This window comes from Podarcis erhardii (genome assembly GCF_964252035.2).
Source record: "Podarcis erhardii genome assembly, chromosome: 2".
NCBI classification, from domain to species: Eukaryota; Metazoa; Chordata; class Lepidosauria; order Squamata; family Lacertidae; genus Podarcis; species Podarcis erhardii.
The window spans coordinates 112893341-112909297 of NC_138498.1; the positions used below are offsets into that span (position 1 = coordinate 112893341).

The window sequence follows — 15957 nt, forward strand, 5'->3', positions numbered from 1 at the left end:
AGGCGCACAGGAGGGTGGAGCTGTCTGTCTGCCTCAGCGTCTTGCTGGCTCAGTTGCCCCCGAACGCGCAGAGCCGCCTGCAGCAGAAGAGCCCGCCACGGCGCTCTGGCCAATGGGCAGGCTCTTCCCCAAACTCAACTCTCGGGCCCTGGACTCTTGGCCCCTGAGAGCCCCTGAGAGCCCCTGAGAGCCCCGCGCCTGGGTGCCCCGCACCCCAGCACCTATGGGTAAGACGGCCCTGCGTGTTGAACCTGCTTAGGGATGGCTGTCATAATTGGCCTGTCCACACGCAAAAGGACTGTAGATGCAATGATGCTGCTTTGTAAAGCCCCACAGGGCTGGGGAGGTTGGGGGAGGGAGTTTGGCTTGTTCTCTAGGGTCAATAATGGGTTGGGTTCCACTGCCTCTTTACTAAACAGAAACTACATAATAGAAACCATATCCCTCCCTTTATGTATCAGACAGGTGCTTTCTAAACGGATAGTTTTTATTCACAGTTGGTGCCTGTGTTGGATCTGAATTTATTTTACATATGTGCTGTTGTTTGTTTCAAACTGATAGCTCATTCAATAGAGCATGAGACTCTGAATCTCACACTTTAATCATATTTATCAGAGAAGAAAAAATTAAAACTATTAATAAATCAAGCCAAGGGAATGTGGTATTCTGCTGCTGGAAATTCCCCAAAAAGAGAGGAGTCAGTATTTGGATTTTCCATATTTCATTTTTAAAAGACGGGCTTTTAAAAGACCCAAGAGGATGTTTTATTTTCCTGAAAGGCACATTAAATAATTTCGAAGGAGAGAAGTAACACTAATTTGAAGAATTCCAAAGTTAAGTGCCACAATCTCTTGTTGATGATTCTGTGGGCTTCAACGTGTTTTTTTTAACTCTTAGCTCAATTCAAGGCAAAGATGAAAACACAGCCAGACAAAGTTGCAAACAGAACTTTGGCTGCTCAGTTTTTCCACACATGGTTACATTCAAGGCAGAAGAGGAAAACAAAAGCCCTGCCCCTGGAATCAAACTCGTGATTATAAAAGCTCTTCCACCGGGACGCATTTAGTCTCTTGCAAAAGAAAACGTTTTCGTCCTTGGTTGGAAACCGTCATAAAGCACAGAAGTTAGCAGCGGCTGCATTAAGAGTCCACATGTAAAAATGATCCCTTGGCATATTGCAAGAACTCAGGGTGCAAAAGAGGCAGTCAAATTTTCTTCCAGCTGAGAAACATGGCAGCGTCAACAGTAAGTCCAGCAAAATAAAAAGGCCACAGCAGAAGAATTGACAGGATGGAAAAGTTTGAACAGAAAAGTTTGGTAAGAGAGCCAACATGTCATTCCACTCGGTAGTCCCAAATGGAATGGGACATCACAAGATTCACAGAAGCCATGGCAACTTTTGTTTGAATACTGGGATGTCCTGCTTCCACTTCCTCGCTTCTACTGCCTCCTCTGGGGTGGCTGTGGCTGTCATGGCAGCCTCTGTCATGGCCTCTGCCACCACACATCCAGAATTGGGCACAGCATATCCAGAAACACACTTCTGGAGGCAGGAACGCCACTTCTTCCAGCTGCGGTGAGGCAGAAGAGGCCAGGAGAAGCCCTATGGCCGAGGCCTAGCTGCCGTGGCGACGGTGGCTGAGAGACAGCTGGTGTTAAGTTGTGGGTTGACATAGAAGACGACACAGTGATCTCTCCAAAGCAGCTCTTTATTTTGTAAGCTGGAATAGAACTGAACAGCAAACAGCTCAGCCGGCCTGCTTTTATAGGCAGCCGGCTGTCAACATTGTAGCAACAACAACCCAGAGTTTCCCGCCTAAAATAACTGACGTGGACCTGAGTGAAAACTATCTACAGACCTGAGTGAAAACTATCTACAGTATCCCCCTGCTGGCCCAGGGTGAAACTTCACTACATAACAGCTGGTAAGGGTCTTTCCAGGGCCAGGGCCTTTTCAGTGATGGCTTCGACCTGGTGGAATGCTCTGTCCCATAAGATAGGGCCCTTCAGGATTTAACCTCCTTCTGTCGGGCCTGTAAGACAGAGCTATTCCGCCTGGCCTCTAATTTGAATTCAGCCTGATCTTTTATTTCCCTTCTCTTCCCTCTCCCTCCCCTTTTATCACCCGCTCTGAGACCCTACAGCTAATTCTCCCCTGGCCTCCTTGCTGGCCCAAGTAGGACCAATTCAACCAGCTAGCCCTGGGGATTATCTAACTGATTTTTGAATTTTATGCTGCTTCTACAATAAAGTGTTTTAAATTTGCTAGTTTTTGAACTGGGAAGGGTGGGGTATAAATAAAAATTTATTATTATTATTAAGGTGGTGGGTGGAGGTGCTTGCATCACGAATATCGGGTGGGTGGAGGTGAGAAAGAACATGGCTTCCATTGGGGTGGGTGAGAGAAGGAACGAGGAATTGGGGTGGGGCAGAGCCACAGCTAGGTGAACTTGACCCCAGATCAGGGGTCAGCAACCTTTTTCAGCCGTGGGCCAGTCCACCGTCCTTCAGATCATGTGGAGGGCCGGATTATATTTTGAAGAAAAAAAATGAACGAATTCCTATGCCCCACAAATAAGCCAGAGATGCATTTTAAATAAAAGGACACATTCTACTCATGTAAAAACACGCTGATTCCCAGACTGTCTGCGGGCTGGATTTAGAAGGCAATTGGGCCACATCCAGCCCAATCCAGGCCTTAGGTTGCCTACCCCTGATCCAGATTGTACCCCCTAGGAATGTGGCACAGGAAAAAAATAGGGAAAAACAGGGCCCCCGCATTTCACAAAGACCCACTATTTAAAACCTTTTATTATGAGGCACTCATGAAATTAAAAGACTCCTGTTTCTTGGGAGAAAAGCAATGACAAACCTAGACAGCATCTTAAAAATCAGAGACATCACTTTGCCAACAAAGGTCCGTATTGTTAAAGCTATGGTTTTCCCAGTAGTGATGTATGGAAGTGAGAGCTGGACCATAAAGAAGGCTGATCGCCGAAGAATGGATGCTTTTGAATTCTGGTGCTGGAGGAGACTCTTGAGAGTCCCATGGACTGCAAGAAGATCAAACCTATCCATTCTGAAGGAAATCAGCCCTGAGTGCTCACTGGAAGGACAGATCCTGAAGCTGAGGCTCCAATACTTTGGCCACCTCGTGAGAAGAAAAGACTCTCTGGAAAAGCCCCTGATGTTGGGAAAGATGGAGGGCACAAGGAGAAGGGGGCGACAGAGGACGAGATGGTTGGATAGTGTTCTCGAAGCTACGAACATGAGTCTGACCAAACTGTGGGAGGCAGTGGAAGACAGGAGTGCCTGGCGTGCTCTGGTCCATGGGGTCACGAAGAGACGGACACGACTAAACGACTAAACAACAACAACAACAATTATGAGGCAATAATCAATATTTTCATTTATAGACATATTTATGGACATATTTTTTAGCTGATTTTGTGCCCCCCTCGTCTGCACCCCTAGTGGGGGCCTTCCTCCTCACCCCCTAGCTATGGTCCTAGGGTGGGGACGAGAAAGAGCGTAACTTCGGGTGAACTGGGTGGGAGAAAGAGCAAGGAATTTGGGTGTGTTTTGTTTGTTTGTTTGTCCCACTTTCTCATCCATGGCATGCTAGACTGAAGGCAAGGCATGGGAGCAGCAACAGATTTGCTAATTGGTGATTTAAACTGGATGAGGACCTCGGGCCTGTTTTCTCGGAGCCCCTCTGAACGAAACTGCTTGGGGAGTAGGGAACGATGCGCAACTTGGAAGTGCCCAGAAACAGCAGCTGCGCTTGATGCAACAGTGCAATTGTTTCTGAAGCAATCGGGACGACCAGGCCTGTCCAGACACCTTGCTCAAGCCGCTTGCGAAAGCTGCTGCAAGAGGAAGCCGTGGCTGGACTTTTGTCATGCTTACGTGGAAATGTATGGATTTTTAGGGGAAGGGTGATGGCTGAGCGGTCGAGCATTTGCTCCACATGCAGAAGGTCCCAGGTTCGATCCCTGGCGTCTCCAGATAGGGCTTGGAGTGGCCCCTGCCTGAAACCCCTAAAAAGCTGATTTTAGGCATAGAATCATAGAACTGTGGAGTTGGAAGGGATCCTAAGGGTCATCTAGCCCGACCCCCTGCAATGCAGGAATCTCAACTCAAGTATCCAAGACAGAGGGCTAAAATCTATGGTTGTTCCTCCTGAAGGAGGATGTGCCCTACTATTCTCAGCTACCTCATTCAGTGGCAATAACTCGCCTGTCCTCACCAGCAAGATCCATACACACCCCTTGGTAGTGCTTTGAGCTGTTAGCAAGGCTGTTTCACACTCAGTTCTTACTTACCATCCCATCTTATGTCTAGGGCCCCATCTACACTCTTCGTCTAAAGCAGGGATCAGCAAACTTTTTCAGCAGGGGGCCGGTCCACTGTCCCTCAGACCTTGTGGGGGGCCGGACTATATTTTGAAAATACAGTGTTGCCCCGCAAGACGAATGCCTCGCAAGACGAAAAACCCGCTAGACGAAAGGGTTTTCCATTTTTCGAGGCGCTTCGCAAGACGAATTTCCCTATGGGCTTGCTTCGCAAGATGAAAACGTCTTGCGAGTCTTGCGAGTTTTTTCCCTTTCCCCCCCTTTTTCTAAGCCGCTAAGCCGCTAATAGCCGCTAAGCCGCTAATAGCGCTAATCCGCTAAGCGGCTAATAGGGGTGCTTCGCAAGACGAAAAAACCGCAAGACGAAGAGACTCGCGGAACGAATTATTTTCGTCTTGCGAGGCACCAAAGTAATAATGAACGGATTCCTATGCCCCACAAATCACCCAGAGATGCATTTTAAATAAAAGGACACATTCTACTCATGTAAAAACACGCTGATTCCTGGACTGTCTGCGGGCCGGATTGAGAAGGTGATTGGGCCGGATCCGGCCCCCGGGCCTTAGTTTGCCTACCCATGGTCTAATGCCATATTGTGGGAAGCCAGCACACATGACCTGAGCACAAGAGCCATTCTTACTGCAAAATGCATTGTGCTTAAATAAATAAATAAAGTAATGAATTCTTGACCATTTGTTTTATTTTCATTACTGGATTAAAATGGCATGTTTCCTGAGCCTTTACAGGGCAAAGACTAATATGCCGTGTTAAAACACAAGTGAATATTTAAAAGGTGTAAGCAAGAACAACAACAAGCAATGTAGATTTTTCAATACTTTTAACTGAACATACTGTATGGGAAATAATTGTGCACAGCTGAAAACGCTCGGCAGCATTAAGATAAATTCAGCAGTGTAAACAAGTTTTGATGGATGTAGCAATGGAATATTGAGTGGTTTGGTTTATATAAAATATGCAGGGGTTTATGTTATGCAAAATGAACCATGGAAAGAGAAGAAGGGAAGTCACTGACATTTTAAGGTTGTTTAAATGAATATTCTAAATTGTAAAACAGAAAATTTAATAATATATCTATATCTATAACTTATATGCAATGTTAAAATGCAAGCGAATATTTCAAAGGGTAAACAAAAGCAACAGCAAGCAAGATAATGCTTTTGATTTTAAAAAAATACTTTTTTGGGGGGGGCAGAGGCATTCCTACCCGTTAGCAGCCCCGTAAAACAAAACACTGTTTTCCCGAGATTTTTTGGTTTGTTTAAATGTGCCCGTTGCTTGAAAGGGTTGGGAGAATGGAAAGATCTTCACCTCGCACCAAAGAGGCTGTGCAGAAGGCCTCCAGTGACCTACCAGCCTTTGCTCACTTGACAGTGACACACAAAGCAGGGCCCTGGCACCCTCCAACTGTTTTGGACTACACCCCCCCCATGAGCCCTAACCCATGCAGCACGTGACATTCCCCTTGCAGATGGGGAAGTGGACAGCAGGCTGAGGAGGACTGTGTAGGTGTCTGTGGAGTTTGCCCACCTAGGTGTGTGACATCATACCGGGTTCATAAGGAAAGGGTTAACTAAGTGTAAAATGACTAGCCAATAGGAACCCAAGGGGAGGAGTTAGAGTTGTTAAGAAGTCAGTCTGGAGTTAGAGAAGAGACAGAGAGGATAAGTCTGAGGGTTGGGCTAGTCGAGTGAGAGAAACTGTTAAGTTGAGATAATCAGTCAGAAGGTATTAGGAAGGTATAGGCCGGTAAAGAAACTAAGGATAAGAAACAGACAAGAAAAATTATCTGAAACCATAAACTTGTTAATGCTTATAAAATAAACTTGTTTTTTGGTTCACTTTTAACAACTGGCTGGACTCAGTGTTTTACCAGAGAGTAACTGGCTGGTGGCAGCGGGGAAGCGGGCACAGTGGTGGCACAGGGATCAATAGACCATTAAACATCCGGGGACCCTACGTGATCACCCCAGTGTCCCTCACCCATTATTTTGTCCATGCAGCTGCATCTACAGCCCTGCTTCTAGAGATGGCCCTTGCCATTATGAATAGGAGCTCTCCCTGCTCTGCCAGAGCAGATAGCAGGACTCCCATACAGGCCTGAATCTTGGGGTGCCTGCTTTCAGACCCTCCAAGGGCCCCTATTTTCCAGCAACATCCCTGATTTCTGATTCTGATTCAGAATGTTCCCCTTTTCCTTAGCATGTCTGTACAGTGGTGCCCCGCAAGACGAATGCCTCGCAAGATGAAAAACTCGCTAGACGAAAGAGTTTTCCGTTTTTTGAGGTGCTTCGCAAGACGAATTTCCCTATGGGCTTGCTTCGCAAGACGAAACGTCTTGTGAGTTCTTGCGAGTTTTTTTCCTTTTTCTAAGCTGCTAAGCCGCTAATAGCCGCTAAGCCGCTAATAGCGCTAATCCGCTAATCCGCTAATAGCTGTGCTTCGCAAGACGAAAAAACCGCAAGACGAAGAGACTCGCGGAACGAATTAATTTCGTCTTGCGAGGCACCACTGTATTTTCAATGGAGAAATGTTGGAGGGTATGGAGTTATCTGACCCCATAGTCGTCTGAAGGCAACCCTGTATAGGGAAGATATTTTTAAAAATGTTTAATGTTTTATTATGTTTTTATATACCCTGTCCATCTGGCCAGGCCTCACCAGCCTCTCTGGGTAGCTCCCAACAGAATATTAAAAACACAATAAAACATCAAACATTAAAAACTTCCTTACACAGGGTTGCCTTCAGATGTCTTCTAAAAGTCAGGTAGTTGTCTATTTCCTTGACATCTGACAGGAGGGCGTTCCACAGGGTGGGTGCCACTACCGAGAAGGCCCTCTGCCTGGTTCCCTGTAACCTCACTTCTCGCAGGGAGGGAACTGTCAGAAGGCCCTCAGAGCTGGACCTCAGTGTCCGGGCTGAACGATGGGGGTGGAGACGCTCATTCATAGCTTGGTATACCTGTCAGAATCAGATAAGACCTCCTTGGGACCTATTTCAGCCCAAGGCTTGCATTCCCTTCTGGTCAACCACCCAAGAGCCACAAATATCTTCCCACTCTTGTCTGGACAGCTCCCTTTCTATTACTGGAGAAGCTCCCCCCTCTCCCCCTAGGACAGGGGTCAGCAACCTTTTTCAGTCATGGGTCAGCCCACCGTCCCTCAGACCATGTGGGGGGCCGGACTATATTTTGGAAATAAAAAATGAATGAATTCCTATGCCCCACAAATAACCCAGAGACGCATCTTAAATAAAAGGACACATTCCACTCATGTAAAAACATGCTGATTCTCAGACCATCCGTGGGCTGCATTGATATAATAATAATAATAATAATAATAATAATAATAATAATAATAATATATTTATACCCCGCCCATCTGGCTGGGTTTCGCCAGCCACTCTGGGCAGCTTCCAACACAATATTAAAATACAATAGTCTAAAGTTACAAACTTCCCTATACAGGGCTGCCTTCACATGTTTATTTCCTTGACATCTGATGGGAGGGTGTTCCACAGGGCAGGTGCCACTACCAAGAAGGCCCTCTGCCCGGTTCCCTGTAATTTGGCTTCTCGCAGTGAGGGAACCACCAGAAGGCCCTCGGCACTGGACCTCAGTGTCTAGGCTGAACGATGGGGGTGGAGACGCTCCTTCAGGTATAGTGGGCGGAGGTCGTTTAGAGCTTTAAAGGTCAGCACCAACACTTTGAATTGTGCTCGGAAACATACTGGGATTGAGACGGTGATAGGGTTGCATCCGGCCCCCGGGCCTTAGGTTGCCTACCCCTGCCCTAGGACATGGAAATTAGCCCAGCCTCAGAGTTGGTGGGAATGGGGTGCTGTGGATTCCATCATCCCTGTCCTAAAATACTTTGGTCAGGGCACAGGACTCCACACACACCAAGGGGAAAGGCATGCTGCCATTGAGGGGGACAGTTTGAGTCCTGAAGCCTCCAGTTGCCTGTACCTTCCTCTTAAGTTCATAAGATTGCTGAAGGCTGGGATAGGACGGTCGCCAGCTGTTTTTCTCACAAGTTGTGAGAAAAGTTCATATTATGTAAGAGGGCGATGAGAGATGTCTGGCATGGACATCCAAAATGCAGCTGTGCATGTGACTACAAGAAGAAGGGTATTTAAAAACTCACCTGGGAATGATTATAAGCACAATAATCCTAAGGAAACAGGTCATGTGCTCAGAGCGTGGCGGCAGAAACATGTTCTGCTAGTAATACGAGGGATGAAGGGCGCTCTTCAGCTCAGAAAAGGAGGGGTAAATGCTTAAATCAACGGTAGCAAAACATTTAGACACCCAAAGGAAAATAGAAACCACATCAGCAGTGTGGTCTTAATGGCAGGGAGTATAATGCACAGCACCGGAAGAAACGTGAAGCTTCAGGTCCCTTTTGCAAAGAGATAGTCGAAAGAACAACAATGTCCCAGCATGCACTTCACCTTCCTTTGACTCATCTCTGAAAAGACTCTTTTGACTGACAGTCCAGAACTTGAGATACACTGCTGGGACAATCCTGACCTCTCTCTCTCTCTGCAGTTGTTGACATATTTGTTCTTTATTGTTTCTTTGTGAAATGAGGACCGATTAAAAGTTATTTAAAACGACAACAGCAACAGTGTCCCCGCACCTCGTTCTGGAATCTCGCAGAGAAGTAGAAATGATGCCACGGAAAAGCACTGCCTTCTACTCCCAATCCCAGAAATGACCCATCACTTTGACAGTATTAAAAGCGTACAGCGATCAAGGCAAGCATAGGCAAACTCAGCCCTCCAGATGTTTTGGGAGTACAATTCGCATCCTCCCTGACCCCTGTTCCTGTTAGCTAGGGATGATGGGAGTTGTAGTCCCAAAACATCTAGAGGGCTGAGTTTGCCTATGCCTGATCTAGGAGACACTTCCTCTGTCTCTCTTTCTCAGGGTAGCTTTGAGGTCCCCAACGTGGTGTCCTCAGAAACCTTCCATGCTCGCCAAAGCCCTCTGCCCTCCCCCACTCTTTTTTTTTTAATAAAAAAGAGTGACTTTTTTGGTTGGAAGGGATCTCTGTTTTTTTCTGGGATGTCACCTGCTTTCTTTGTCTTGTTTTTTTGAGGGGCAGCAGGTTATTTTGTTTCTGAACATCACTCGCTTTTCTTCTGTGAAATGGGTATTTTTGTGGTGGCTACAGCCATTTATCGATTTTTCAGATGTGCTACCAGGCACAAAAAGGTTGGGTATACCTGTTGGAGGAAATCAGCCAATCCGGCCTGAAGCTGGATTAAAACTGGTTGTGCATTCTGTATCATCCCTCAAGCTGCCTTGAGCGTTTTGCCAGAGATTGTTCCACCATTGAGTAAAACAATGAGAGATAAGGAACTGTCCTGCAGTTCTTTTCAGTTTAAGGGGATCAATGAATCCCAAAGGGTGTCCAGAGACCACTAGCCTAGTCTTGTTGTCTTGTTGCGTTGGATAGGTTTCAGTTAGTAAGGCTTGAGGAGCTGGACAAAGTGCTTGGATATTTATTTATTTTTTACATGACACCCTAAATTCACTCCTTGACATGGGAAATCAGCCTTGTGATTAGGGCACATCCCTCCCCACCGACACCTTTTGAATAGCTTTGCCACTGTTTCTAACTTTATTCTCTTCTCTCGTACATCTTCCCAGCATTTGCGTATTTCAGTACCACCTCAGCTCTGATCACTATGTCCCAGTGAATCAGGAATAGGGAACCTTCGCCTTGAAAATGCTCTTGGAAGCTGATGTTTCCTCATTCCTGGCGAGACTTTCCCCTCAGCCTATCTGTTGTGCTGTTGCTGGATGGGAAAACTTGTCACATCCCCTCAGGTGGCTTAGCCATTTGAACTCCCATTAGCCCCAGCCAGCAGGGCCTACAGACAGCGGTGTTGGGAGTTGTAGTTCAGCAACATTTGTGGTGCCTGGGTGGGCAGCAAACATATGTTTTGGTATTTTATCAAATACACCCTGCAGGATGGCTTCTGCACCTCTGGTGCAAGGCCAGGCCTCCAGGGCCCCTGTGCACATTCAGAGCAGCAACGTGGGGAAGGGGAAGTTGGAGGCGTTTATTTTGCTTCCACAATGGTCCACAGCAGCACCATGCCTCATGGCTTCCCCCCCAGAGAATCCTAGGAACTGCAGTTCCTCACACAGCCACAACGCCCAGCACGCTTCAGAAACGACAGCTTCCAGGAGGGGAAAGCCATGTCCTTGGAATTGCTTGCCGTACCATTAGACAGAGACAGGCAATTGCCTCAGGCGGTTCGTTCTGAGTGGGCAAAAGATGGGTTGCCTTTTCACTGGGAGGGAGGAAGAGAGGTTCTTGTGGGATTTTCTACCTCAGAGGTATGAGTGTGTGTGTGTGTAGACTGTGCAAATCTCTCAATCTATGTTTCTCTCAGTTTCTCATTCCCCCCAGTCTTAAAGTAAGGTTACCAGACGTCCCCATTTACAAATCAGTCCCCTATCATATCCACTATCATTCCGACGGAAGTTGAAAAGAGTCACCGGATTCATTGAAAAAAACCTCTGGTAACCTTATCTTGGGACGCGGGTGGTGCTGTGGGTTAAACCACAGAGCCTAGGGCTTGCCGATCAGAAGGTCGGCGGTTTGAATCCCCGCGACGGGGTGAGTTCCTGTTGCTCGGTCCCTACTCCTGCCAACCTACCAGTTCGAAAGCACGTCAAAGTGCAAGTAGATAAATAGGCACCGCTCTGGCGGGAAGGTAAACGGCGTTTCCGTGAGCTGCTCTGGTTTACCAGAAGCAGCTTAGTCATGCTGGCCACATGACCCGGAAGCTGTACACTGGCTCCCTTGGCCAATAAAGCGAGATAAGTGCCGCAACCCCAGAGTCGGTCACGACTGAACCTAATGGTCAGGGGTTCCTTGACCTTTTAACCTTATCTTAAAGTCATGCCTCGTTTTCACATGCTCAGTGGTTGTAAAAGAAAAGAAAAGAAGTCTTCATGAGAATTCATCTACACTTTGCAAAGCATCCCTCGCAATCTAACCCATTTATGAATATAGTTTTGGCTAATATATGCATTTCTCTCTCATATATGCATCATTTGTACGCACTGTTCGGTTGGAGAACTGCACTGCAGGGGTGCAAATATTGAAGGGCGGCTGTGGTTTGGTTCGCACATTGTCTCAGAAAGTGTGACTTGGGCACGTCTGCCTTTAAATGTGAACTGAACTGAATTTCCTCCTCCTGCCTCTTCATGCCCCTCCTTTGACATTGTTCTTGTCGCTGGCAAAAGAATCATGCTCTCGGGCTCATATGGGTCCCTTCAGCAAAACAATACTTGCAAGGAACATTTTAAATCTTTTAATTGGGAATTGTAGATAGACAAACAGAAACATACACAATCTTTTTAGTGCACCAGCACTCTGTTCATAAAAGACGTTGTTTCTACAGTATTATAATAATGGTATTTTTGAAGACTAGTGGTGTAGTGCACAACAATTTTGAGAAAGGTTTTCTTTCTTGAAAGCTCCCTGACACGTCTAAGAGCTTGTGCAGGGTTGTAATCTGGGAAGGAAAAAGATCTCCCTTGCATGGTTGTGCTGGCGAGAGCCTCTGATATAGGCTAACCCTATGAAGCAGTCTGTATTTAAACCAGGGGTGGGTAACCTCCAGTTCATGGGCCAGCCCTGGCCTGTCAGGGCGGGGGATTTGGCCCATGAGGCTATTTTAAGGAAACCATGCCTACCTTCCCTCCAATGAGGGGTGACGCCAGCTGATGGGACAGGGTTTGATCCTGCGTTGACTGCACGGACCGGTTTCACAGCCAAGCACTTGTAGGTGCAGTCAAATTGAGCAGGATTTAGTCCCTGCTCATCAACTGACCAGTGGGGGTTTAGGTTTGGTGAGACATTCCTGTTCTTCTGCTGGGAACAGGCACGCACAGTCAAAGCTCAGTGTGAGGCTGTTTGAAAGCCCTTTTGCAAACAGCCCCGACTGCTCTTTAAACCTCCCACTTTCAGGAGGTCAGTGTTATTATCATTTCCATGTTGCCATTCAGCAGGGACACCGACATTGGGCCCCACATTGTGGCTGCCCAATGTTGGCGTGCGCCCTGCAGTGCCATAATGACGTTGTGATGTGACGTGACGCCAGAACACATGCACTGTGCTGTCATGATAGCACAGTGCATGTGTTCTGGTGCTGCGGCAGTGACCGGATTGGGGCCTCTGCCTCCATGCGCCACCCCCCCCCCACAGCGACCTACTGCCTTACCTCTAGTGCTCAGGCCCTGTCACCGCCATGGCGGGTGGTGCACAGAGGCGGCTACAGAGGCAGCAGACAGCAGTCATGGCAGGGGGTGGAGGCCTGGCACCCATAGCAAAAAAAAGTGGGGGTGCCCAGGCCCCTGGGGGCCCCTGGAGATGGTGCCAGTCAGAGAGTGCTAGAGAATAGGGACCTGGTTATTCCGAGTTCCTCATTCTGTGTTCCTAGCTGAGGCCACATTTGAACCTGGAAGTTTTGCGGCCTGTGGCTCGTGCTCTTTCAGCCTGATCCTAAACATGTTTATTCGAAAGAAAGTCCCAATGAATTGAATGGGGTTTGCTTTCAAGAAGGCATGCCTGGGATTGCAGCCTTAACTACTGTGCTATGTCATGAAATCTGATCACCTTGTGAGGTTCTAAGAAGTTCTCCCAAAATCTTTTGTTTGGGCAAAAGTAGCTCGCAAATCCCAGACAAAAGGACGGACGTACACTTGTGTGATTTGCAGCACTTCAGGAACTTCAGGGACCGCACACCAGGGGCGCCACCAAACCAACTCACTGCCATGGCAATGTTTGGGAAGCGGCCATAACTCATCGTGTTATAACTGGCCGTGAAGCGGCTTTTATCTCTTGTCAATAAATAAAATAAATAGGATGGGACCTGCTGTCAGAAGCCCTACGGAGCCACGGCCAGACGAGCAGCAGTTTCCTGCATCTGTAGGGAACTTGATAATAAACGAATTGGTTTGTTTAGAGGGCTAATTTGTGGGCCAGAAGGTAAAGACAGAAATATAAACCAGGAGTGACATTGTAGATACGAAAGGACGGCATTGTGTCCATTATAAGAAGCAGGGCCTTGGCTGTTTTGGAGACGGAAGGAGACATGAGCAAGAGGAGACGGTCACTGTGGGGAGTGGGTCAGTTTCATTACAGGGCGGGTGTGTTCTGGGTCTCACAAGAGGTAGGCAAGCAGCATGGTCAGGATGGTGGCCACGCAGACCAAGGGGAGGCGGGGAGCCCCGGAGTAGCCGCCGTTGCAGTAGTCGGTGTTGCAGCAGGAGTAGGTGACGCGGAAAGGGTTGTTGGAGTAGTTGATTCTGTTCAAGCCACTGCACTTCCTGGCGGAGACGCAGCCCTTCCCGTAGATGGATTCGTGGACTTTGTAATCTGCAAGGAGCAAGCAGGTGCAAAGTTACAAGGGAGCATCTGCCTAGCAAGCGGAAGGCTGCGGGTTCAATCCCCGCGTCTCCAGGTAGGGCTGGGGGAGAGTTCTGCCCGAAATCCCAGAAAGCTGCTGGCAGTCCGTGTAGACAGTGCTGAGCTAGATGGACCAGTTGTCCAACTCAATATAACACAGTACAGTGGTACCTCGGGTTACATACGCTTCAGGTTACAGACTTCCCGCTAACCCAGAAAGAGTACCTTGGGTTAAGAACTTTGCTTCAGGATGAGAACAGAAATCGTGTGGCGGTGGTGTGGCAGCAGCAGGAGGCCCCATTAGCTAAAGTGGTGCTTCAGCTTAAGAACGGACCTCCGGAATGAATTAAGTACTTAACCCGAGGTACCACTGTACATATGTTCCTACAGAGGTTGAGGATCGGCAGGACGTACCGGGGCTGATAGATACTCCTGATGATGATGGGAGAGCATAGGCATGCTAAGCCAGAAAAGTTGCCATGAGAGACGAAGCCCGAGGTGGAATGAGATCATTGCACTGCACCCAGAATGCAAGCGCAGGTCTCGCCTAATCCCCATCTTTAAAAAGGGATTTCACAGAGGCTGGCTTGGAAAGGGGGATTTAGACACATGAAGCTCTCTCTCTCTCTGACCTCCAGAAGCAGAGGCAGTATATATACCGTATGGTAGTTATTGGGGAACACAGTGGCATAGCGTGGACTGCCAGTGCCCGGGGCAGGCAAACCACCGACACTGCTGAAGCCATCCCTCCTCTGGAGCCAGGTGGGGCTGCACAGAGCTGTTTAAATGCCCGCCCACACAGGGCAGAGTTCAATCGGCCAATGCGGCCAGTGACGGGTGAATTCCCCTGATGCCTGCAGAGAGGCTGCACTGGGATCGCCCCTTGCCTGCCCTCCCTCCATCCTTGCCCATTCACCATGGGCCTGATCTGCTTCCACAACTGTGTGGGGATAGCAGCATGCTGAGCGAAAAAGCACCTCCGCTGTTGCTGGCTCCTGCCAGGGACAGCAAGGCCAGGCCAGACTCTGGGACCCAGAGACCCCGGCAGCAGGCAGGGAAGGGCAAGGAACTGGGGAGAGGGCCTGCCAGGACGTGCCTGGGCGGTGGCCATGCCTCTCGCCCGCCTCCTGCCGACTGGAGTAGACACTTGGTCTGGCCTGCAGGGTACCCATGAAGCCCCACGCCACCTCCGGGCAGGCCATGGCGGCACACGAGCTTCCTGACTGGAGGCTGGAGGGAGGGAAGCCCATCCCTGGGACAGTGGCACCAACCTGAATGCCCTCTGATGGTACTGCAGCTCTCTCCTTCATTGCAGGTCACGCTAATCTCTGAGCAGGGTTGATCGAAGTCGCATTTGAAGCAATGGAGCCCTATTCTTCGCTCCGTGGTGTTTTGGCCCAGGGCTAAAGTGAGGAAAAAGGGAGAATCATGCCGTGACATGCAGACCCTGCCTTCCAAGTGTGGTCCCAGCACATGCCCCCAGGGTCTGGGCCATAGCTGTCAACCGTCCCTTATTTGGCGGGAAACTCCCTTATCCCAGCGCTGTGTCCCGCTGCTGTCCCTTACTGATGATGTCCCTTAAATTTGCCGGGTTTCAAAGGAAGCAGCTCCTCTCCCTCCCTCCCTGCCGGCCAGGGAGGAGGGAGGCCCCAACTGTATTGCTTGGTTGCCCGGCCCGCCCCCCTCCGGCCTCCTCTCACCAGCCTCGGCCCCCGGGAGCCCCTCCCCGCCGGGACTAAGGACCCTTGAGAGGAGAGCGAGGGCAACCATAGAGAAAGCAGTTCAGAGAGAGGAGAAGGAGGCGGAGGCGCAGGCAGGTGTTCCAAGGGCTAACCATAGAGGGGGAAAGCGGAGGAAGGACCGCAAGCGCTTCTCCCATAGATTTGTAGTGGTAGACTAGCATAGATGGTCTGATCTGCGAGTTTACTTTGGGCGCTATTCCCCCCCCCTTCCTCCCGCCCCGCCTGATGGAGCTGCAGATGGAGCACGAGAGAAAAGATACAGAACTGCAGCAGCATCTTCGTAGCTTGGACTTCATTTTGCGCAAAAAGTGGTTGCTGCTTGTAGTTATTTAATTGCAGTGTTTCATCAGTTGGTGTCTTGAGCAGCAACCTCTGGAAACGAAGGGCTAAAAACCGGCGCTGTTCTCC

The 15957-nt window shown here is 48.8% G+C and overlaps 1 protein-coding gene and 1 long non-coding RNA gene across 3 annotated transcripts in view; one reads left to right on the plus strand and one right to left on the minus strand.

Annotated features, from left to right (window-relative positions):
* The window catches only part of LOC309337478, a 169338-nt gene that overhangs the window by 18676 nt on the left and 134705 nt on the right, over window positions 1-15957 (plus strand). The window lies entirely within an intron of this gene.
* Window positions 12363-15957, minus strand: part of LOC309337290 (uncharacterized protein) — a 61797-nt gene continuing 58202 nt past the window's right edge. For both annotated transcript variants that reach the window (XM_081854072.1, XM_081854073.1), the window contains exons 5-6: window positions 15079-15210; window positions 12363-13777 (exon numbers count right to left, since the gene is read on the minus strand). In XM_081854072.1, the coding sequence (XP_081710198.1) occupies window positions 13563-13777; window positions 15079-15210 (347 nt within the window). In that variant the 3' untranslated portion in view covers window positions 12363-13562. The remainder of the gene's footprint in view (window positions 13778-15078; window positions 15211-15957) is intronic.